The 24,224-nt window shown below is 36.8% G+C and overlaps 1 protein-coding gene across 1 annotated transcript in view; it reads right to left on the bottom strand.

Annotated features, from left to right (window-relative positions):
• Positions 1–2,629: 2,629 nt before the first annotated feature.
• The window catches only part of LOC112574410 (serine/threonine-protein kinase Sgk1-like), a 31,521-nt gene continuing 9,926 nt past the window's right edge, over positions 2,630–24,224 (bottom strand). The window contains exons 4-15 of the mRNA XM_025255466.1: positions 21,791–21,936; positions 21,185–21,275; positions 19,599–19,651; positions 18,753–19,026; positions 18,154–18,266; positions 16,918–16,954; positions 13,798–13,884; positions 12,070–12,165; positions 10,745–10,852; positions 10,168–10,305; positions 9,456–9,513; positions 2,630–9,114 (exon numbers count right to left, since the gene is read on the bottom strand). Of these exons, the coding sequence (XP_025111251.1) occupies positions 8,996–9,114; positions 9,456–9,513; positions 10,168–10,305; positions 10,745–10,852; positions 12,070–12,165; positions 13,798–13,884; positions 16,918–16,954; positions 18,154–18,266; positions 18,753–19,026; positions 19,599–19,651; positions 21,185–21,275; positions 21,791–21,936 (1,320 nt within the window). The 3' untranslated portion in view covers positions 2,630–8,995. The remainder of the gene's footprint in view (positions 9,115–9,455; positions 9,514–10,167; positions 10,306–10,744; positions 10,853–12,069; positions 12,166–13,797; positions 13,885–16,917; positions 16,955–18,153; positions 18,267–18,752; positions 19,027–19,598; positions 19,652–21,184; positions 21,276–21,790; positions 21,937–24,224) is intronic.

Below are 24,224 nucleotides of genomic sequence, written 5' to 3'. Positions count from 1 at the left end.
AAAGGGGGAGGGGGATGTTTAACATGGAGATGCACGTATGGTATTTTAACTCTACAATTCACACCCACAAATGCAAATGGCTTTACAGCTCAATTGTGTTGATGTGTCCATATTGAATGAGTTAAAACATTTTTCACAATGAGCTGAGATGAATAATTTTTTTGTAATGGGTAGCAGATGCAAATTTTTTCAGTAGAAAGAGTAAAAATTGATGATTTTAGATGCAGACCCAAAATTAATTTCTTAAAAAACATAACCTGCTTTTCCAAATTGCCTTCATTGCCTGCCTGTATGACCTCATTGAAGTTGATGACAAAACTTCTGGGTATCGAACTACATAGTTTAGTTTATTTCTTGTTGCTCCTTTGAGGATAGGGCCGCAGCAGTACCTTGCCAGCGGACCCAGTTTTTGGCAGCCCCCTTTAGTTGCGCCCAGGTGGTTACGATGTCCTTTGTCTCGCTTTCTACTGTTCTTATCGAACTACGTACCCTATATATATATAAACTGGCCTTGAGATTAGTGTGGGCTCCAACACCCTTGTTCCAGGACATCAAAGTATTTTTGGCCGCGAAAAAAAACCTACAGTTTGAACATAATGTTAGTATGGTATTGACTGTTTCACTGAAGGTTCTAGTATCTCTAGGATCCAACAGTGTTGAGTATTGAAGCACCAAGTGTATGGCTTGTGGTTTGGTCTGCCAGCTGTAAATGTTAAGTATAGCCAGTTCAACATTATTCAAAGTATGTACATTTGAAATAAAGTGTTTCACAATTTGTAGAAAACATTTCAATACAAAAAAATAAAAAGTTACTACTTTGAACTTGCAGAAATACTAAGCTTCCATCAGGAAGAGGTAGATATGTGTCTGTTAAATAGTCATGATTATTATTAATATAGTTTCACTCCACAGCCATAAACAGGAAACTGTACATTAGGGCAAAAAAGGTTTTGCTACTATATACTGTCTCCTCAAGGAATTGTCTAATTATAAACATATATTTTACAAGCTCACAGACAGAGTTACTCCCAGATAGTTTGCTTCACTATGCTTTTGATAGGAGTAGAACATTTTTCACACATCTAATCTAATCCAAAACGTGGATTGTAGTGATAGGCAGGCTGGGATTGTACTCACTGCAAAAGTGTTTGCAAAACCACAGCTTGACCAAATAGAGCAAGTTTATTTTTAAGTAGAAAATTTTGTATGGCCCACAAATGATGTTATATATATATAATGGCCCTTGAATAAAAAAAAAAAGGTTCCCCATCCCTGCTTTATTTCCTTATTCTTACTGAATTCAGTTCCTCATACCCTATCCTTGCTTATCACAGAAAAGAATTGTTTGACTAGGGTGAGAAGCACACATGGTGTCAGTTACCTAGTCACGCTTTGTTAATTGCTTCAATCTGGCCTCACCACCATCACCATCAGTCGTTTATCTGAAATCTTGGATTCATCATAACTGCAGACATGACCCTTGATAGATAAGTTAAAACTATATATATCTATCAATAGTATCAGTCTATGTTTGTCTTTAATTACTTGTCTGCATTGTTTCTCCTTCCATCCTTTGTATTTTATGTCTCCTATTTGAGAGCATCCTCCTTCATGAGCACTATATAAATCACATGTTTATTATTACCCATGTGCAGGTGTTGAAGTGTTGTACTACTAGCCAAAGATGTAAGCAGTTCAATTGATCCAAAACAGGTTCAAAAGTCTGTATCCTCAGAACAAAAGCTGTAAGTGCTTGCTTCATAGAATGATCAATCAAGCATTAGCATGAGAGATTGGAGGGGGGTGGGGGCATGGGAGATAGGAATGAACCAAAATCAATTCCAAAAGGTTGGAAAAAGTGACCATTATTGCCTACAAGGAGATGGTTTTTCACATTACTCAAATTTTAAATCATACGCAGTTCTCCTGGAATACATCCCTTTCTGCAAATTGCAAGTCACCTGTAATCATCGAATTCTCATTTTCACTGGCAGAATATTCACTTAAGCGTTTGCTATAAGAAAGTTTAAAATGACTGCTAAATCCAGTTAATAGAATGTCACTTTAATTAGCACTGTATAACCCCAGGCATGTATTCCATCAACAACAGTTTGATAAAAATTATATATATAAATACACACAACTAATAAATCCAAGAGTGACAACATTGGGAATAAAATCCTCTGTGTTTTTCCTATAAGTTACATTCTTGTACAGGCTCCTATTTCCACCATAATCTAACAAAAGAATGAATAGTGCAGGTGCTGACACCTTCAATTTCCAAGCATTTTCTTCATTAGTTTCAATAAATGATTTTTTTTTAGCATTTAAAAAATTTTTTTCAGTGTCATAGGATTATGATGAGGAGAAAATGAAATGAGTATTTGTACATGAAATAAAGACGACTAGCAGGAAAAGTATTTCTTAAGTTGAAATATATGTACTTGAATCCATGAAACACATTTTGATTATCAAAATAAATCATTCTGAACATCAGAAAGCAAAATGCAATCTTTGTGACATATTCTTTATAATTGTGATCTTGGACTTTTGATGAAACCATGTGATTGATTGCCAAATAGAACTGCAATAAAGGGAATGGGAAAGGTTGAAGGTTATGTCCTTTATAGATGCTTATCAGAAGTACATATAGTTACTTTTTATTTCTTTTGTTTTGCAAAAGTCATAGACCTCCACTTTCCATGATGAGGCAATAAACTGAAAATGCAACAGACCAAAAAGCTTGAAATTTTGCATTATCTACTCTTCTTTTGAAGCAAATTTGTGCTTTGGCTTCATTCTAGAAGTTAACACCAAACATTTGTCTCCAACAAAGCAGTCCGACAGAGATGTATTTACATGTCAGAATGAACCCATTACTGATAAATGTACTGCTAAAATATAATATTAACAATATTTAAGCTTTTAAGTAACTAAGCAAATACCAATGAAACTTAACAAATGCAATCAACCCTCAATTTGGTCTGCTGTTGCTGGGGTTCCAAGCAAAATGATTAAGTAAACATAACTCCTGAGTTCCTTGGAAGGATTTTGCCAGTTCTTTAAAAGTTATAAAAGCAATACAATCAGTAAATTAACTTTGAAATTTCAATTTGACAAAAATGCTTGTAAAAAATTTCAAATATTGTTAGTTTCCTTTTATTTAAAATTTTGAAATATAAACAACTGAAAATACTGTAAAAATGCCGGTGAAATCTGACTTGTGCTAAACAGGTAGCAGAAGTAGTATGGTGGTGTAGGAAGATGCTCGGCTTTTTTTTTGGGAGTGGGGGGGAGGGGGCAAGCCCCATGCTGACAGTGAACAACGTTCACATTTTTGTCTCCTTGTATCGTTTTTGAAGGGGCAGCTGCCTCATTTATCCCTCTGGTTTCTGTACCACTACAATACAGCATCTGCCATAACATTCTGTTTAAAGCAACAGAGAAAACATGTTTAACGGACATATTGCTGCTGTAAGTTGTGAATCTTAAAACCAAAATGATGCCACCTGGAGTTGATTCATTCCTTAGTCAATATACCATATGGCCGGGAAGCTGCTGATGAAAAACCATATTTTGCCTTGTGACTATAGTTTCAGCAGCCAGCAGAACTCATGGAAGCCATGACTGAAGTTGGCAACACTTATGGCATCCATGAATAGGGTCAGGTTGTGCAGCAAAGAGCATACTGCTCTCCTTAGCAGTCCACATATTGAGCACGGGCAAAAGGTGAAGTTTGTAACTTAAAGAGGTAACTTAAAATTAAAGAAGTCTTGTTTTTGCAAGAAACATTTTAACTCCAGGGATTGACTCTAGTGATTTTTAATTTTTATCAATCTAAAATCAGTTAATGAAAATAACACAACAGAGGAGTGAGACAGAAAAGCGGTAAACAGTATTCTGTAATAATACAGTAGACCCTATTAAGATTTGCTAAAAATCCACCAAATGAGGTGGTAACTGAGAGGGATAGTAGCAGGGAAATTGACCAGTTTGCATTCATTACTTCCATGACTTCAAACACTGATAAATTCAAATGGTTGAAATGAAAGCTATTAAAAACCATTTCATAGTGCTTCTCTTTAAGGTTTTCACTCGACTATGCTTGCTTATCCCACAACTGTTGCGTTTGATTGAAGATGTATAGGGAAATAACTCTTCCAGATAAGGTTAATCAATACATGTGTACCATGGTAGATGCTCGCTCAAAATGCACTGTATGTATATTTTACAATAGAGCACAGTCACAAAAATTTATTTTCATAATGATCGATTGGTAAAGAATGATGAAAATGAATGGCAAGAAAAAACTGCAAGAATTTACCAAAAGACTGATAGACAGTTCAAACACATATGGAATGGAGACAAGCACTGAAAAGAGCAAAGTTATGATCAATGGTAAATCAGATATCTATATGAACGGGGTACACCTTGAAGGGGTAAGCAGCTTCAAGTACATGTCAGATATCTACATCAGGATCGCAACAGCAACAGCCGCGATGGCTGTTGGATAGGATCTGGCATAGCCACAAGATCAGGTTCATTACCAAGTACAAGCTCTACAGATCTCTGGTAGTACAGAACCTGCTCTATGAATGTGACATATGGGCTCTGCTCGCCAAAACAGAAAGGAGAATCTAGTCATTTGAAAACAAGTGCCTGCAGAGGCTTCTTCAGATCTTATGCAGAACACAGAACCAATGACTTTGTAAGAAACAAGATTGCCACACTCATAGGACACCAGGAACCTCTTCTTTCAACAGTCAAGCGACGTAAGCACAATTATAAAGCGACATAAGCTGGTCTTCTATCCATGTAACATGGCATAACACCTTGTCGAAGACTATCCTTCAACTGGCTTACAAACATCAAAGACTGGAGTGGTCATCCTGTACAAGACTTTTTCCCTATCACCCAAAATAGGCAAGAGTGGCAGGCTCTGTCAGCTGCCACATCTATCCATGTGTTCTCCCTAACAACAGGTGCCGGTCAAGGAATGACTAATTGGATGAATGGGGGCTGGTCATTTCAACCCCCACCCTCCACATCTAATCAATCCTGCCATGACCATAATTATCATCCCACGTAAAACAACATTATCACATTAAAAGTTAAATCGATCCATGTCCAGGCTAAATAAATGCCTGAACAGTGACACCTGTTTGATGTTAACAAAACATCTGTACACTAAAGAATAAATGACAAAAAGGCTTCTTAAAAAAACTGAGGAAAAAAATTACATTTATGTGTGATTTTGAGATTTGTTCTCTGTGCACAGCCAATTTATCCATTTTTGTTTAGTAAGGTGATGACTGAACTTGTTTGAACAACCCATGGCTCTGTTGGTAATATCTGATGTTAATAGTTGCTTGTGTCATCAGTAATCAATTGGTCTTTTGGGCCTGGGTTGATTTGACTTTCAGTGTTGGCATGATGTAGTCTTATGTGGGACAGCATGGTCAAGGTAAGGCCAATACTATTCTGGTTGGTGGTCCACATGGGTGGGTTGACATGGTTTATGAGGGTCTCTAGTTTCAGTGAAGTATGGTAGTTTGTTGACATCAGCATTTGCTTTCAGAGATCTTTATTCTACAAAATGTCAATGGCCTGATACTTAATCATTCTATTTAACATTCATGAATTTAGTTCAGTTTGCATGGGAAGCTTCAAAGTCTTAATGAGAATGAACAGCCCACAACTTTGGTAAGATTGTGTTAAATAAATTATGAGAAGCACTGTTTCAAGATTGCTTCAAGACATTTCAAATGTTGTCAATCAAGGTGGTAGGTTTTCTGGCAGTGCACTTTTTCCTGTCCTATGTAATCTGTCACAGTTATCTCCATTGTTCAACAAATATTTGCTTAGTTGCATATCTGCTAGTACAGTGGTTCTCAAAGTGTGGTCTGCACGCATAAGTCAGGTGGTCCACGGCAGACAGTCATCATATGTTAGCAAAGAGATATGATATTTTTGAGATATGATATGCTAATTAGTCCAGTATTGATTTCACACGAGTTTTAATTTTATTGATGCTCGTTGGTATAAAATGCTCACTTACCAACTAGGTCTCTACATCACAGTGTAAGCATTGCATCATTTAACCGTGTCATCAGTTACCTATAGCAATGCAGTGCACTTCCTTATTTTTAATTTTTATGTGTACTTTGCGAAGTATGTAATTTTACATAAACTTATTGCTATAATACTGTCACAAAAGTACATTTAGTTTTGAATTGTAATGAAACAAACGCGGCAATTGAAATTTGAAATTTACGGTACAGAGTGATTTTAGGCCTTAGTGGTCCGTCGTCTTTTTTTACTTTGGTAAGGTGGTATGTGGTCCGAAATACTTTGAAAACCACTGTGCTACTAAGCCACTAATAAGAAATTAAGAATATTTTTGAGTCATTTTTGTATGCAAAACAAATGGCATATTGCTATTTTTATTGCCAGAATTGGCTTGATGCCAGAAAAGAGCTTGATGTAAAAATTAAACTCCTTTAAAAATGTGTCACCCCATTTTAAAACATGATACATCCATGCTTTAGTATTTAAAATGATGAACAAGAGATGTTAACAAGAGAGGTAAGCTATGTTCCACATCAACTCAAAACCACTTTTGAGAAGCCATTCTTTGAGTGGAATACAATTACAGATGAAGGCATGAATATTTGTATCAACTGTCAAACTCCTGAAATAAAATGACTTTACTTTGCAAAAGCATAAGAAATGGAAAACCTAACACAACTTTGTGTGAGGAAGAAATGCCTGCCTATACTACTACCCCATGTTCAACTGCTTGAGCAACTTAAAATAAAATTTTCAACAGGCATGGCTTCATTTTACAAAAATAACCATTTTTTCTGGAAAATTTACTCAAAAACATCACAACAGAAAACAATATCATGCCTGTGTCTTGAATACAGCATCAACAATTGAACAGTAACAGACAATGCATATTGCACTCTTGAGACTGTTTAATGCTTTTAATTTTTGTCCTAATTTGATCTGCTCTACTGAAACTCTACAGTGGGCCCACTTTTGTCTATGTGTGACATTATCAAGTAATATTTTTATTATTAGATACTTATACCACGTTTGTGCTTGCTTCAATTGGGGAATGTTTTGGAAATAGATGGCTCCTTTCTGAACAAACTTTCAGGTTGGCCTGAAAACTTTCATCAATTTACAGCGGAAGTGTGCACTGTTTGTGCTTCAGCTGTGATAGCTGGAAGTGCGGAACAATAAATTTCTGCACTTATGTTTTGTGCACCTAATTACAAAAGAGCAGATTACAAAAATATGTAAACGAACATTTTTGTGGGTCTATCTAACAAAGAAGTCACAGTATGGAAGGTCTTAATGAGAAGGTTTTACTAGTACTTACAATCTGTTACTATCAATACTTGTATTTGATAACACATAGGATTTGGACATCTTAAAAAAACTGTTGAAAGTTTTAAACATGGTAAGTATTTAACATGGCATGTAACAAACCTGTGATAAAAAGACCATCAATCTTTTGTATTTAAACAAACAGCACATCCTGTAATAGTAATGGACTACACTCTGTGTGGAGTAGCCATACATGCTCTTGCCTATTTAGTAAAAATCACAGAAAATTGGTTTCTATAAACAAGAACACACAAGATTATGAATGTTCACTGAAACAACCTTTTTGATCAAAGTGAAATTGTCATGGTCCCAGAGACCTGAAAGGTGACGGGAAATTTTTTTTTAAATTGTACTTTCCTGCTTGCAACAATTTGATGAAAACTAAGGGGATTTCTATGTACATTATAGCAGAAAATAGTAAAATTGATTGTTCCCTCAGTTGGTGATCTTATTCTTCATTCACCATTGTAAAAATCAATATATCAGCAATATCAATCTCAGCAGCCTAGCGTTGGGACTGTTTTATTAAAATGTAATGTTCAGATCAGCTTTACATTCGTTGTAATCGGAATAAACATTTTGTTTTGTTAAAAATGTGTTTTTAAGCATATCCCCATTACAGTCATATCAATGTGAATTTTCAGTAATAATTATTTGACAATGCATTATTCAAGTACATATTTTCTGTTAAGTTTAGATGCTATTTGAAAAAAATTAAAATAACTTAAGAGACTGAGTCATTCATTAACAATCACCTGCAACTTAAAAATTATATATGTGAAATGGTTCTAGTATAGGAGTACTGATAACAGTTTACCATACAGGCTTAAGAAAAAACACATGTAATTGCTACTGGGGATAATTAGTCACATAAATTATACAAAAACATTATTTCCCTGATACTATATTGTAAATGTTCTGTAAATGTGAATTATTTAAAATCACATAATCATATCAACTTGTAATCATCATAGACACACTTTCATAATCTCACTAATGTCTATCACATAAAGATAATAAATACTTCAAAAATTTTTCCATAAGCACACTTCTGTCTCCAGCCAGGTGAAAATTTTAACAATGAATACTTTCAATGTTGTCATTTTTAAGATACTGATGAGTGGGGTTCTTAATACAATAAATAAGATTATTAGAGCACGACATCATCATTGAAATGAATGAATCTGTACAAAATTCTTTACATTTCCTCAATGTCCCAAAGATGCTATTAAAACTAGTGTTTCAGAGCATCATCACTGATTTAAGAAAAGCTTTCGGTTTATGACCAGGAGTAATTCTTGCCAATATAAAACAAGAAATATTTTTAACAGAGGCACAATTTGAAGAAGAAACTGGCATCTGACTTAGCACATAGTCATGTTTCAATTGTGATATGACAGTTTCTGCCTTCCCACCTTCAGCAGTCATTCTGACTCTTAAAATCAGGAAAATTAAACTGGTAATGGCAATCCACAAAGCTGTACTAGAGTAGTCATGGTCCTGGTCTGTCTTTACAAGAGCTCAATTACAATTCACATAGGGTGCTCATGCATGTCTTCACATACACAATGAATATGCTGCTAACAGCTCCAGACAGTCATCAGTGAAAGGCATCTTCAGCTGGTGGAACGTAAGAGAATCCTTCGAAGACACCATCAGCCTCCATAACACTTGCACTGACTAGTTTATAGCTGCTACCCACTGACTTTCCAACGGAGGCTGTAGACAAAGAGAAAAGAGGAAATCTACTGTAATGCTCTTAGGCCAGTAGCACTGCTTTCTTGAAAAGATCATTCTTTATGATCATCCAAAAAATGTACCAAAAGCGTTAGGATACAATATTTTCACATTTAGAAATTATTTTTCACTTCATTTGTTGAAAGTTTAATATACCTCTAGAAATGTGTATCCATTATTTATTTGTATCTATAGATTCACAAAAATGGATTTATGAAAATTCCAATAAAATGTGGGTAACTAAAAAATTTGAAAGGCAATGATAAGTTGCAAGGAAATGGCAAAGAGGTCTTTAAATTTAACCAAAGACTATGATTTCTCACCAGGAACAGGTTCACGAACAAATTCCGGGTCAAAGTGCCTGAGGTCTAGCTGGTCACTCTATGACACAAGTAAATATAAATAAAAAAAATGAAAAAATATATATATATAAAGTCTACATAATTAAAAAAACAACATATATCAGCAAAGCTATTTAAAAATATTTCAAAGATAACCAGAATGAATTTAACCAAACCTCCCCCCCACCACCACCACCGGAAAAAACCCCCAACAAACCAGCCTTAAGAGATGAACAAATATTTTATTAAATCTGAAATCAAATTACTAGATACACATGCAATTGGTACATTTGCATATAGTTTGAAAGAATACATCTGTTAAAACAAGTTAAAGATCACCAACACTTACAAAAAGGAAATTAAAGGCTTAAAACACGCCTATCAGTAGGATGCTTTATTCTTAATATCTGGTCGCAAATTCACATTATTCACTAAGGTCATGTTACCACATATAAACAAATAGGGTATAAATCTAAGCAAACCATAATGGATCATGTTTTTTCTCTATGCAGTGTTAGTTTTTGGCAGAATAGATAACCAATAACTTTAATAAGGCATTATCTGCTTGGTTCATAAAGCTAATGTAAAGTCATCAATGTTAAAATGTGGTGAAATGATCAGAAATTATAAAGTATATAGTCCATAATCTGAAGCATTAAATATATTAAATATTTTACTGTAGTAAAATTCTTACCACATTAGGATTATATGGTGGCGGTATTTTCTTACTATCAAGGTCATTCCAGTTAATGTCCGCAAAGAAATCATGATGTTTTATCTCTTCAAAGTCCCGTTTAGCTCCAAGTCTCTTTTCCTTCTCTTTCTGCAGTAACTGCATCATAATATAATCATAAGGGTAACACTTTCCATTAAAAGTTTATCATATATTAAATCATTAAAAGCAACCTCTACTGACAGTACTGTGTCTGAACAGTAGTTGATTGTCCATTTGCCTACCTGCATGTCAGATGCTCTTAAAAAAAAGAAAAACCACAAGTGTACACGGGGAGGGGAGGACCTATAGTGTGAAGACCTGAAGTAAAGCTGACAACTATTCCTTAAGTTTCATAACTGAACTGTTCCCATTCGAACTACAAAACATAAAGCAACAAAGGACACTAGACTACATATAAAATGAACAATAAGCTGCTAAAGACAAATTAATAACAAAAATATAATACTATTAACGTTTAATTTTATCTTCTAGACAGCCAGTATCCTATTCAGTGATAATGACTTGCAGCAATGTTTTTGAAGCTTAAAGGACATACCCCTTCAAGGACAGATCGACCTGCAGCTGAAACATTAGTACGCAGACGAAGAGGCTTGTACAGGATATTCTGATACATTTCTGTGGTGTCCCGGCTGTAGAATGGAGGCTGTCAGCAAAATATAATTTCTGTACTTTAAAAAAATCTTTTTTAAAAAAGTGCTACCAAAAATTATTTCTTTATGCTGATAATCTCGGTTTATTTACAGGGATTGTCTTATCTCAAGTGAACAGGATGAGCACCCTCAGAACAAATATTCTACCACTGTTGTCTATGCAGTTAACATCTCATAAAAAACAGCAGCACAATAAACCTAACTTAGCTATTTGTCAAGTTCATCACTCTTTCCATCAAACATTAAATACCTCATATATCATGGTCATTTGCATCAAATAAACGCTAATAATCTGGCCTTTCACTCCACCCAATGAAGTCATATGGCAACATAAGGGTTGACCTCAAACATATGTTCTTGTTGAACAAGTCTCTTATCCCTGCCATGCAACTATTTTTATTCATATAAGACAAAACATGGCAAGGCTCCGTAAGTGGGGTATTTTGACAAGTAAATAACATATTAAACAATTGATTATTAATAGCAAAGTATGCTCTTATAGCACAGAACCCTAGCAGGTTGCTGGCTCTCTGTGCTTTACATTATATACTACTTACATTTAAAATGTAACTAAACATCACATTTGTTCTTAATGATGCTTCAAAACAATTATAGACTGCTTCATAACTTTGACAAAAGTAAGGATGGTAAAATAGTAATTTTGGTTATGCTATTTAACAGTTCTTTTGATCTTACACCCTGCTATTATCATACTCATGCACTAATGTGCAGAAATCTGAAATCTGCATCACTATCCATGTGTATTTAACCATGATGTGCCAATGAATATGTGCTTTGATGGCAATATTTGACAATCATTGTTTTTTTAAAAGTTACATTTGAATTGTTTAGTACCTGGTTTTGAATTATGTGAATTCCTCTAGTACAAACATGTATGTTTGAGTTCTTGAGCAGTTCTAGGCTACGCTGCTTGAGTGGTCCATTGCAGTTTCTCATTCGCTTTCTCTCTCTCACACACACATATTGCCACAAATCTTTGAAGGTCAAAAGGAGGTTTGTCTCCTGCTCAAAAGAAACTGCTACAGAAATGAAATCACATCCAGTTGCAGACACAACCCGGAACACACATTAAAATAGTCATTTAACAACAATCTAGAAAAGTAAAGTTTGGTACAAGCCATCACTTGTATCTACTAACATCAAAGGAAAAGACAAATACAGTAAAGTATACAACAATATTTATACTTACAAGGCCATAAACCATCTCATACAGCACTGCACCCAGGCACCACCAGTCAACTGTCTTATCATATGGTTTCTTCAGCAACACTTCTGGTGCAAGGTACTGAAGAAACGGTAAGCATGATCAAGCCTTTAAACTGTTAATAGATTGGAGCGATGTCATTTAAAAAAAATAAACACTCATCTTTAAGCACCAGTACGAAATCATTACAAATCAAAATGTAGTCAGTATGCTGAGGCCTTTCGTAACTATCTGAATGAGTTCCACGTTTAATTATATTTAAGATTTCAAATTTCACAACTACAGCACTGTTGCTGCCATTATCATAGTCAACAACAACAACAACAACAACAACAACAACAACAACAACAACAACAACAACAAACAAAACAAAAATAAATACAAAGAGGCAGATGATGATTTGAAGTCTTTAAAGCTTTATCCACATCTTTTGCACATTTGCCATAGTCTAAGGTGACCAGACGTTTCGGGAGCGAAAGCGGGACACGTGCCGATGATGGTGTCGTCACCAACAAAGAGCGCCGAAAAAGGAGGTGGGGGGAACCTTTCCTCTGACTTTGCTGAGTAGTGGTGCTTTCAATGGCAGATCTGGTGAAAGCCAGAAAGCGGGACATTGGGCGTCCCGTCCGATGAGCAGGCGGGACACGAGGTCAAAAGCGGGACTGTCCCGCCTAAAGTGGGACGTCTGGTCACCTTACCATAGTCTGCTCTGCTGGAAATCAATGGAAAGAGATCTTCCCATCCATATTTATACCACCATATTTTTTATGTACACAGCAATAGTGACCTGTTTTTTTTTTTAAACCCATTTTCAAATAATCTTTCCAAAGTACACAAAAGATGAAAAAGAATATTAACTGCATCAAACTTCACCAAACCCCTGAAAAGCTTGACCTTATTTTAGTTTTCTGTTTGTGCAGTACTCACTCATCAGTGCTAAAATCTTGATACCATTTTAAAGATAACTTAAGTAGGTATAAAGTATTGATGTAGTGCAAGATCTTTATGAAATCCTCTTGGTCATCCTTTAGCAAAATTATGACAAAATCATACATATACATTTAAAGCTTTATCAGCCAACAATCAATATCTCTCATGTTTTTGTGTCAAAATATGGAAAGATATGGCTATTTATACTAATAGTCATTAACAGTCAAATGTAATTATAGTTTCAAGTTCACAAATCTGTGATATACTGACAAATCTAACATCCAAAATTCTTTGTCATATTTTATTGTCTTAGATTTCAAATTATACCTACCGAAGATTTGCCAGTTGGTGTTGACCAACATTTTCCTTTAACATTTAACTTTCACTTCCTCTAGGCAGTTCAGCAGAATAATGCAGAGTTCAATATTTATACTACACGACTGACCTTCAACTGCAGGTCAGTTAATTGATACCTCTGCTGTCATTAATAATTTCAACCATTTTAGTGAATGGTGTGGCAGCTTCCAAATATCAAACTCAATCAATATCATGTTTAATCCGTTAATTTTCAAGTTCCCTAATATTATTGCCAGTATGCTCAACAGATGTGATTCTTTGCAAACATGCACACCTTGAAAAGTGGGTTTAGTCACATTTTGAATGACCATGCAGTGCAAGAATAGCCAAGGTCTCACAAGGCAAGAAAATGTGAATTCTTATCACATACTTTGTGTTAAAAAAAAGGTTTAAAAGTGTTTGGATGTAAACACTGCTCTATACTACCTCGGGGGTGCCACAGAAGGTTGAGGTTGTGTCCATGCCCTCTATGCCTTCTTTACACAGGCCGAAGTCAGTCAGCACAATGTGACCCTGCAACATCGTATGATTTCAAAGGTCAAAGTAAAGGTCCATAGCTTATTAATCACTGGCACAGTAAGCTGGAACTAGTTCACCATGGTGACTTCAAAATATGTTAGTTTATTCCTTTGAGGAGCACTCGTTTCCAGAAGCCCTTAATTAAACGTTTTTAAAACGTAATTTTAATGGGCATAATTTACGTTTTATGAACATTTTGTGCAAACATTATTAAAACATAATGCGTAAACTTTTTATAAACATTTATAAAATGTTTCAATGCTATCTGGGATAGGGACACAACAACATCTTGCATACCCGGTTTGGGTACATGTGGTTCCAACATCCTTTGCCACAAGGTTCAGTGAGTTTGCCGTAGTGGATAACTTGGCAGGACGAGTCTTCGTACAACCCCTGATTAATGTTTATGAGCTTAGGTGGAATGCTGTAGTGGATCATCAGCCTCCAGGTGACGTCCCTGTTTATACTGTCAAATGCCTTCTCAAAGTCCACAAATGTTATATAGAGGGAGGACTGCCACTCAATAGACTGCTCAATGATGATACAGATGGTGACAATGTGGTCAGTGCATGATCTATCCTGACGAAACCCTACTTGTTCTGGTCTCAGTCTCTTGTCTAGTGCCTTCTTCAGCCTCTCTAGAATTACCCTTGATAGAACTTTACTGGGGATGGACAGCAGCATGATTCCCCCACCAATTGTTGCACTGAGAGAGGTCTCCTTTCTTCTGTAACTTGACCAGGTGGCCTAGTTTCCTGTTGGCAATAGCTCTTGTTCCCAGATCTTGTGTAGGAGGGGCTGTAAAATTGATGCTGCTGTTTCCGGGTCTGCCTTTAGTGCTTCTGGAGGTATGCCATCCGGGTCTGCTGCTTTGCCACTTTTCATGCTTTTGATAGCTTTGATGATTTCTGTCTTAATGGGAGGGCTGATGTTGACATGAAGTTGTTCACTTGCTAGTGGTATGTCAGGTAAAGATGATGGACGAGGTCGATTCAGGATCTCTTCAAAGTGTTCCATCCAGTGGTCTCTTTGTCCTGCATCATTTGTTATGGTTTTGCCGTCTTTGTCTTTCACTGGTTTGTTTGGGCTGATGTTCCTGCCTGACATAGTTTGTGTTATTTTCGTATAGTCGCTTCATGTTTCCATGTATAGCTGCTGTCTCTGCTTTCTCTGTCAGCTCATGGGTGAAGAGTCTCTTGTCTTCTCTGACAGACCTCTTCACTTGACGGCTGGCTTTCCAATATTTAGTTCTGAGATCTTCCTTCTCTTGTTGATCTTGACACTGGTGGAGCTACTGTTTCAGTCCCATTCTTGATTCAATCTTTGGCCAGGTCTCTGGGGTCATCCATTCCTTGTGTTTTCTTTCCCTCTTCCCTAGAACATCTGTACAGGTTGTCTTCCAAATGCTCTTGAGTATTTGACCAGTGTTCTTCCACAGATTCTTGTGTCAGTCCTGAAAGGGCCTCATACTTATTCTTGACTTCACAGTTAAAAATTTCCCTTGTTTCCTTGTTCTTGAGGTATTGAGTATTGCACTTGTGGTGTGGTCTGCCTACTGGATCAATGAAGGACTTCAGCTTAATCTTGAAGACTGCTACAAGGAGCTGGTGGTCTGAAGCAACATCTGCACCTCTCCTCACTCGGACATTGTGAAGACTCCTTCTCCACTTTCAAGCAACTGTTATATGGTCTATCTGGTTTTCTGTCTGGCCAGCAGGGGAAGTCCAAGTTGTCTTGTGTATATTTTTGGGTTGGACCACAGTGCCACCTATGACATTCCAGGTGCTGACGCCATGTCTTCCCATGATCAGTTCCCTGTTGGTGTTATCATCTCCCACTTTAGCATTTAGGTCTCCCATAACGATCTTTAGATCTCTTATTGGTGTGTGGTCAAGAAGAGACTTCTTTTTCCTCTTTCTCTGCTTTGCTGGGGCATAGCATTGGATAATGGTGATTTTCCTTCCTTTGGTATTGAATCGTGCTGACATGAGCCGTGGTGAGACTGGTTCTCAGGCCATCAGTGCCTTTGTTGCCTCTGTTGACATCAGTAGTGCTACTCCCTGGGTGTGATCGTGGTCCAGGTCTTTGTGGCCAGAGTAAATAATGGTTTCTCCTGATGTTAGTCTGGTCTGGCCACTTCCATTCCATCTGGTTTCACATAACCTAGGAACCCTGATGTTGTATTTTCCCATTTCTCTTGCCACTTGAGCTGACTTGCCACTTTCATAGAGGGTTCTGATGTTCCAGGTCCCTATCCTGGTTCATGCCTTGGCCATCAAAAGATGAGTTGGCAAGCTGGCTTCCCTAAGGCTTTCACCAGCATAAGTCATAAGCTCTTCTAGAGAGGAATCTTCCTGACCAGGCCCTTGTTGTAGTATTGTTGCAGTTTCTGTAACAGCTTTTGTTTTTACACGAGTGGGTTGTTAGCCCAAAGCAAAACCCCCAACCTGGAAGGCCAGGGTGCAACATTTTAATCTGGCCTCTCCCCTGAAAGACCCGTTCGGCTTGGTTAGACCTGCCAGGAGCACAAGGCTCCCGCCGACATAGCTCTGTGGATCGACAAGGTACGCAAGCCACTCCACCACTACAAGGTAAGCTGCACCAACTGGTGGTGGTCAAAATATGTACCTTATTTATAATAAAATCAGCCAGTTTTGCTGGGTGGGCAAATAAGTTTACCACTAGCTGGAGCAAGTTATAAACATGCAACCTGCTCTGAGGCTAAGCACAATAATCACTAACACCATAGACTATTTAAAAAAAAAAAATTCAAAAGCAATCAGGGGGATTTCAAATTACAAACTTTCATTTTTGTTTTGAATGCCTCAAGAACACAGTTACCAGGTTAATTTATATTGACAAACAGGATTTAATGTCAGTGATAAGAATGAAAGAAAATTACATTTATGATTGGTACACAGAGAAAACTCTTGTCATACCGACAAGTCTTCTGCTATACTATATGTATCAAACACTGATCAAATGAACCAGGTGACAATAATATAATAAAATAATTGAATTACTTACTTTTGGGTCTAACAATATATTTTCTGGTTTTAGATCTCTGAAAATAAAAAGAAACACTTCTATAGAAAATGAGAGCGTCATTTCCAAAACTTAAAACATGTCTGGCATTCTATGTATTTAGTTTAAAAAAAGGAGAATACATAAAGAATAAACTATAAAAATAAAGACAGTCATGCACTAGTTTCAGCAGTCCTGCCTGTTGGAAGTAGCTGCATTGCATGTTGTATATGTAGATTCATCTACCTTTGAGACATGCTTATGATGACGTATTTGAAGTTTTAAAATAGAACTGAAAAAAATAACATGAAACCAAAAATACAAAAAAACAATAAAATAAAGTGAAGAAACAAATAAAATTATGTTTGAAACAAAATTTGTTAATTTGCCTACTTTCTCCCAATATCCTTCTTTGTTATCTATAAGATGGGTAGGTACAGTGTAAGAATAACCAGCAAACTTTGTAAATGTAACGACATTCAAGGAAAAATTTAATGTTGACCAGTGTTGAATGCTTCTGCTGATACAATTAGTAACCTTTACCCAAAACTTATGAAACAATTGCTTTTAAGATACTTGTGTAGTGGCAGTGCTAGTCTGGGACAGCGCCACTTGACGGTGCTTTGTTCCCTTCTCCCTTCCCCTGACCTGGCCGGCCGCCCAGTCATAACATGAGTGAGAAGAATGACCCTGGAGTTGGTGACATAGCACTTAGGTTTTTTTAAAATTAATAAAAAATAGAGAGGAAAATGCAGTGCCAGCACCCTGTTTTCCAGAACATAAGGGTGTCATTCCTCCCCTTTTCCTTATTTCAAGTGTGGAAGAAGTCCCTTTGCACCATGTAGATGTGTGCCTACCATGCTGACATAGGAGTATTCAGTAACGAGATTCTGTTAACAGTGCCACTGTGTTCATTTTGATCAATTTTTCTAGGTGATGAATTTTCAATTTTTGTGAAAACTGCTCATATGCATTGTAATGCCTTTCCAAAATTCCAAAACTTCTACAGACTTTAAAGACAAAATATCAGGTCTTACATTTTTTCAAAACTTTTAAAGATAAATACTTATTGACATTAGGTGACCAGTTTTTTTTTGTTTTGTTTTTAATAGGAGCGATATCAACTTTATGCTGGTTACAGGATCTGAGAAAGCACTTAGCTCCAATGATTGCCACAAATTTCAAACTGTACTGAATGCTGTGACTGGTTCACTCAGAACCTTCTAAAAAATAGATTACCTGTAGATAATGTTGAGTGAGTGGAGATAGCCAATTGCACTGCACATTTCTGCAGCATAGAATCTAGCTCGATGTTCTGGGAAGCATCTCTCTTTTTGAAGGTGATGAAATAGCTGAAATACAAAAAATAGTTCTTAGCAGTAATAATTACATGATAAATAACAATGCTTCAATCATGATATGCCATTAATCATATCAAAAGTACATCATGAAACATTCTTACTACCCATGAAGGAAACTTTTGAGGCACATATTACTTAGATACAGTCAATTCCAGTTAATCAGACCAACCACTTATGTGCAACCTGATGCAAGTCAGTCCGTTGTCTTGGTGAGGTGTTGGCATTTACAGAATCAAAGTAAAAGGAAAATTTTCTGAGTGTCAACTAAACAGGCTGGAAGTTTAGGAGTAGAAGGGGATTCAATAATATGACTGAGCTGCCATTTAAAAGGAAAGGGAAGGAACTGCGCATGATAGGTAAAATATTTAGGTAAAATATTTAGTGGCAGGGCAAGGAGGAAGGTCATTAACAATAATAAGGGCAATACTCCTGTTACGTCACCAAGAAAACAAATAACATTCTAGTGAAGCTACTAACCTCACCACCATTTACAAAATCCAACACAAAGTAGAGTTTATCAGGTGTCTGAAAGCTGTAATGAAGGCCAACCAGGAATGGGTGTTGTATATTTTTAAGCAATACATTTCTCTCTGACATAATATGTCTGGCCTCATTACGCTTCATGATAGCAGCTTTTTGTAGAACTTTGACAGCATATATTTTTTGCTCCATCTTGTGCTTGGCTAGCAAAACCTTACCAAAACTTCCTTTCCCAATCACTTTTAAAAATTCAAAGTCACTGGGCCGTACACTGAAACATCAATATTTTTATATTATAATACAAGCATAATGACATACTTCTGATGTTATATTACTTGTAATAATAATCTCATTATCCTCCACTTCTAAAATCCTACACTACATCTGCTATAACAAAAAGAAACAATTCAATCAGCCTTACACAAATGTGTAGCAATTTTGAAACTCAAAGAACTCAATAGTGAATGATACAAGAGTCTGAACTAAGCTGGTAATATGTACATAACCGGAATGTTCTGGTAACAACTAAAAAAGTATATTAGCCTTAATATGCACAGAATCTCAACTAATAAATTTTTAATATTTTGCCAATACAGCATAATAAAAAGTAAGGTATACATACATTCAAATTGCATATGAAGATGTATCACAAAATCATGTTAGAACTCCTGTCCCTATCCTCTAAAGCATGTGCAAGATATAAGAAGTCAAAGTATGTGCTTTGTTGGAATAACCTGCATTTGTTTAGTTCTGACTAAATGGATTGTTAAGCCACAGCACTTTACTGCCAACTGAAAGAATTTTAAAAAAAACCACCATACCCTATTAATGATCTGCCCTTACCTTGGTTTCTCACTTGGGCCCAAGTTGATAGGATTGGTATCTTTTGTCTCATTCTGCAACAATAGTATGGTTAGTTGGTTGAGTTTTACTTCATGCCAGGAACTAAGGCTAGTTAAGGTAAAGGTCATCCCATAATCTTTTCAGGTCGTTGGGAGGGTGAGGTGTTAAAGACCTCACTTTTCTTGGGGCCAACTTTAAGCGAGGGTGGTGCCCATATTCTCTCCCTTGCTGCCTTACCTTCCTTAACCCTTTATGGAGTCAGGTATCCATTCCCACCAGTTGGGTCGACTGGGCAAAGTTTGCTGTACTAACTAGGCATTGAACCAGTGTATTCTCAGTTTGGATGCCAGCGCTCTAACCAGTCGACTAGCTGCTTCCCCCACTGTTAGTTACGCTTCATCGAAACAGTGAAAAACAAAACCCCCCAAGTGCTACAACAAACCACTAACAATATAAACCAATAAAAAGGGAAAAGGACAATATAAAAGGAGTATGTGTCAGAAAGTTTTGCTACTTCATGTACTACTCAATAGGAAGTGGAGCCTGGCATGGAAGCTGCTACTGTAGAGCCACCCACTGTATGACAGTAAAAATCAGTGTTACACAAGATTCTTGCTTGCTTGCACGATGAATGGCTGCTTCCTCCTTCCACTTTGGGCAGTCTTGTGAAAAGGCTGTATGTGAGCCATGGCAGTTTGAACAGTGTAGTCTTAGTGAATAATCAGCCTCAGCCTGGCCAGTCCCACTGAAGGAAAGCAGCGGCTGGGGAATTGCAGAAGCTAGCCCCATAGCCATGATGCTGACAGTTAAAGCACCACAACAGGGAAGGAATGAGAAGGGGCACTTTAACACAGATATCGGAATGAATAAAACTGGGAATTTTGGAGAAACAGAAAGTAAGAGGGGAGGAAGGGGGGTGGTTGGTGTTTTACACAGAACCAGCAAATAAGGCTATATCACATCAAGGCATCAGCTCTGGAAACAGATGCCAGATGCAGAGAAAGAACATGCCAGAGACTAGAGCTGAACCCAGGACAGCCAACCTTCACTGTATTGGTGACAGGAACTAGCCATTGTGCCACTGGATGATCCAAAATAGAAAGCAAGAAAAAAATGTGGATATAGGTGTCCTATCCCTCTTGATGTGTACTCTGGGATCCATGCTAGATTAGAAATTATCTAGTGCAAAGTCATTTGATGAGATGTTTTTAAAACCCTTAGCTATCGCCAAAGGGAAGAGCAACAAGAGTGGCTGGGCTGACTTTGCACCCTCTGCTACTAAAAACAGTTTATGGAAGGAAGATAGACAGAAGGGCTGGTAAAAGAGAAACATGAACAGCAGAAGAAAAATGGGTGGGCCAGCTCAGTCACGAGAAAAGATGCTTACAGGAGCCCTTATAAATAGGTAACACACCACAAAGAAATTTTGTGTCAGGTGAGATTCAAACAAGTGATCCACAATTTTGCCTAGGTGATAAGTGCTTTTCTGTTCTCCCACTATAATACAGACCCTATAACAGTTTGATATCTGGTAATGTGTTAATTTTAAAGTAATCAAGAAATAATTAAAAAAATGGCCACATTACCATTGTGTCACATTCATCAAAATGCTCAGCATCAGCTTCTTGTGCTGCACTGCGGGGGTTGTCCAAAGACAAAAAGAGGCGAACATCAGGACTGCAAAACATAAAATTCTATCATCAGTAACATTAACTCATACATTCTTTTCCCTGCCATCATTAAAATCGCAAGAATTTAAACAAAAATAATAAAGACATTTTCTCTGACAAAATGTAAATAAGATTCCTTTAAAATAGTCCTTAAGTCACACTTCAAAATGACAGTTAAAAATAAAATTTCATTATAAAGAATTATAAAATCTCAAAATTGTTTTGTGCAGTGACATTATGATTACAAAGTAAAAATGTAAATGCATATTTATAAAAGGATATGTGTTTATCAAATAAGGGTTTCCTGAATATGGAAAATATATCTTATTATAGTCACAAAATCATGACTACCAATTCTTACCATTTGTATAAATCTTCGCTGAACATTTTCAAATTATTTAAAAATATAAGGCTTGTTTCCTGTTGTACCTCACGTTTTGTAAATGCCATATTGAAAAATCAAATTTGATGTACACTTTTCATAAATAATGAAGTAATGAAGTTATTAAATGATAAACTTACTGTTGACATAATTTTGGATGTGAAGTTAACTTCTGGATAAAATCATCAAGCCCTTCTCTGCGTTGCTGAATGAATTCGGGATCAAGATTACCAAAAATCTTCTTTCCTGGCAACCTCAAATTTGCTTCTGGAAACTGCTTTTTGATCTGAAAGAGATCATTTCCATATCATTTTAACATATTTTATTCAAACAAGCAATAATTACAATAATACCTTGCTTCCCATCCATAAAATGCTAGATGTTTTCAGTTGGTTGGTTGGTTTTACGACATGCGAACAATCAAGGCTATATCATGGTGAAAGAAATATGTTAAAAGGGTCAAAAACAAGACCCCCAGATGCAATTTGTGTTGAATACCGAGCCAGCAACTAAGGCTACATCACGGCAACAAAAAGAATTTCTTACCTTAAAAAGTTTAGGGACAAAACCCCACAAGTGATACAACCATAACATTCTTAAAAAAGCCAACACATGAAGTAAACAATAATGTAAAAGAGTGGGTGAAGTGTAAAAAGGAGTGGTGAAGCCCAAAATGCCCAACAACAAACCAAAAAAAAAAAAAAAAAATAACCAAGAGACAACAGTTATCAGTACATAAAATTTCTTAAATCTGATGTTAAAGTCCTATCCTCCTTAAAAAAGTAAAGACTGCTGCCTATGGGACGGACCTGAACAAAGAAAAAAAAAAAGAATTTGCTGTTAAAAAAAACTGCAGACAAATACTCTGGAGCTCAGGACAATCATAACATGTACCACACTAAAACTTTCTTTACACCATGGACAAACTGGTGGTGGTTCACCAAATAGGAGGTGTCCTTGGGTGGCATAGGTGTGTCCTAACTTTAATCTAGTAAGGACGTACCACCATCTCACAGCATGGGACAAAGGTAGGTGGTCAGAAAGACATGGATGTGTGTGTGTGTTTAACGCTGTGTCAGCAACTAGGGCTTTATCACGGCCAAAAAAAAAAAACCCCAAAAACTTAACTTTAAAAGTTTAGAGACAAAACCTCCCGAGTGATGTAACCATAATAGTCTTTAAAAAGTCAACGCAAGAAGTAAAAAATAATAAATGCAAAACATGAACGAAACATATACAGCAAACGAGGGACAGCAAAATCAACAAATAACATATGAACTATGAAAGAATAAACAACCATACTCAATGAAGAATAAAATCAAATACAGAAAACACAAAGAGGTACCAAATAACAAGAACAAGAGCAAACAATATGTAAAAGAGTGCGTAAAGTGTAAAAAAGAGTGGTGAAGGCCAAAAAGGCCACCAACAAACCAAAAAAAAAAAAAAACCCCAAAAGAGAACAGTTATCAGTACATAAAATTTCTTAAATCTGATGGTAAAGTCCTATCCTTCTTAAAAATGTAAAGACTGCTGCCAATGGGATGGACCTGAACAAAGAAAACAAAGAATTTTCCGTAAAAAAACTGACGGGTGATATTCTGAAGCTCAGGACAAACAATGAATTAGCAACATCTCGTGCCTCTGTAAGAACAGAGTCTCTAACCCTCAGATGGCCTATCAAACCTTCCCTTTATCTTCCTCATGGTCACCTATACCTTTTGAGAAGTGGTGAGGGAGGACAATGAGGACACAAACCTCTGCCACACAAGTTTTTTTGCCTGTTTAAAAATATAACGAGCCTGAGCTCTACTGCGTTTAAAACTTATCACATTTTCAGGAGTTTGGTGGTGGAAGGCAAGGTGCTGGGCCTTCTTCCAAGCATGCTGGGCCACCCTACACCCCTCTGTAAACCAAGGGACATGTGGACGGCTATTACGATGCCTTTGTGCCGAAATCGTTTCCAAAGTGATTTCATTTAAAACTGAGGTAAAAAGATTAGCAGGATGCAATGTGGGATCATTGCCAAGGTCTTTTACCTTGAAATTAAAACTAGAACTACGGAGAAGGCGTGTGTAGCACAGGGCCTGAAAGGCAGGCCAATCTGCTCTGCCTAAGTCAAATTTCCCCCGCCATTATAAAGATTATAGTCCTGCTCCAGACTAGTTAAAAATTGTAAAATTAAAGGAAAGTGATCACTGCCACACAGGTTGTCATGTACAGTTCAGTTAAAATCTAATAACAGTGCTGGGCTGACCACTGACAAATCAACTGCTGACACTGTGCTACTGTATAGACGACAAAAGATCTTAGAGCTGTCGTTCAAAAGGCAGAGACCCCTTTCCATAAAAAAATGATCCTAACAACTCTCCTCTGGTGTCAGAAGACTATGGTGATTTTGTGCTGCGTGCTTGCTGGCGTGCAGTGTTTCTGACTTGTGAAGCGAGATGCTTGAACTGTGATAAGTGTGTGGCTGGAGATGCTTTTGTGGTTGAGATGTTTGTGATGACTGGGTGCCACCACTGCCTGTAGAAGGAGGAGAAGATATAGCCTGATGACCCTCAGAAGAGACCC

This window comes from Pomacea canaliculata, linkage group LG10, assembly GCF_003073045.1.
Source record: "Pomacea canaliculata isolate SZHN2017 linkage group LG10, ASM307304v1, whole genome shotgun sequence".
Classification (NCBI taxonomy): domain Eukaryota; kingdom Metazoa; phylum Mollusca; class Gastropoda; order Architaenioglossa; family Ampullariidae; genus Pomacea; species Pomacea canaliculata.
Note: the sequence above shows the minus strand (reverse complement) of the source record. Positions and strands in the feature narration are given on the sequence as shown.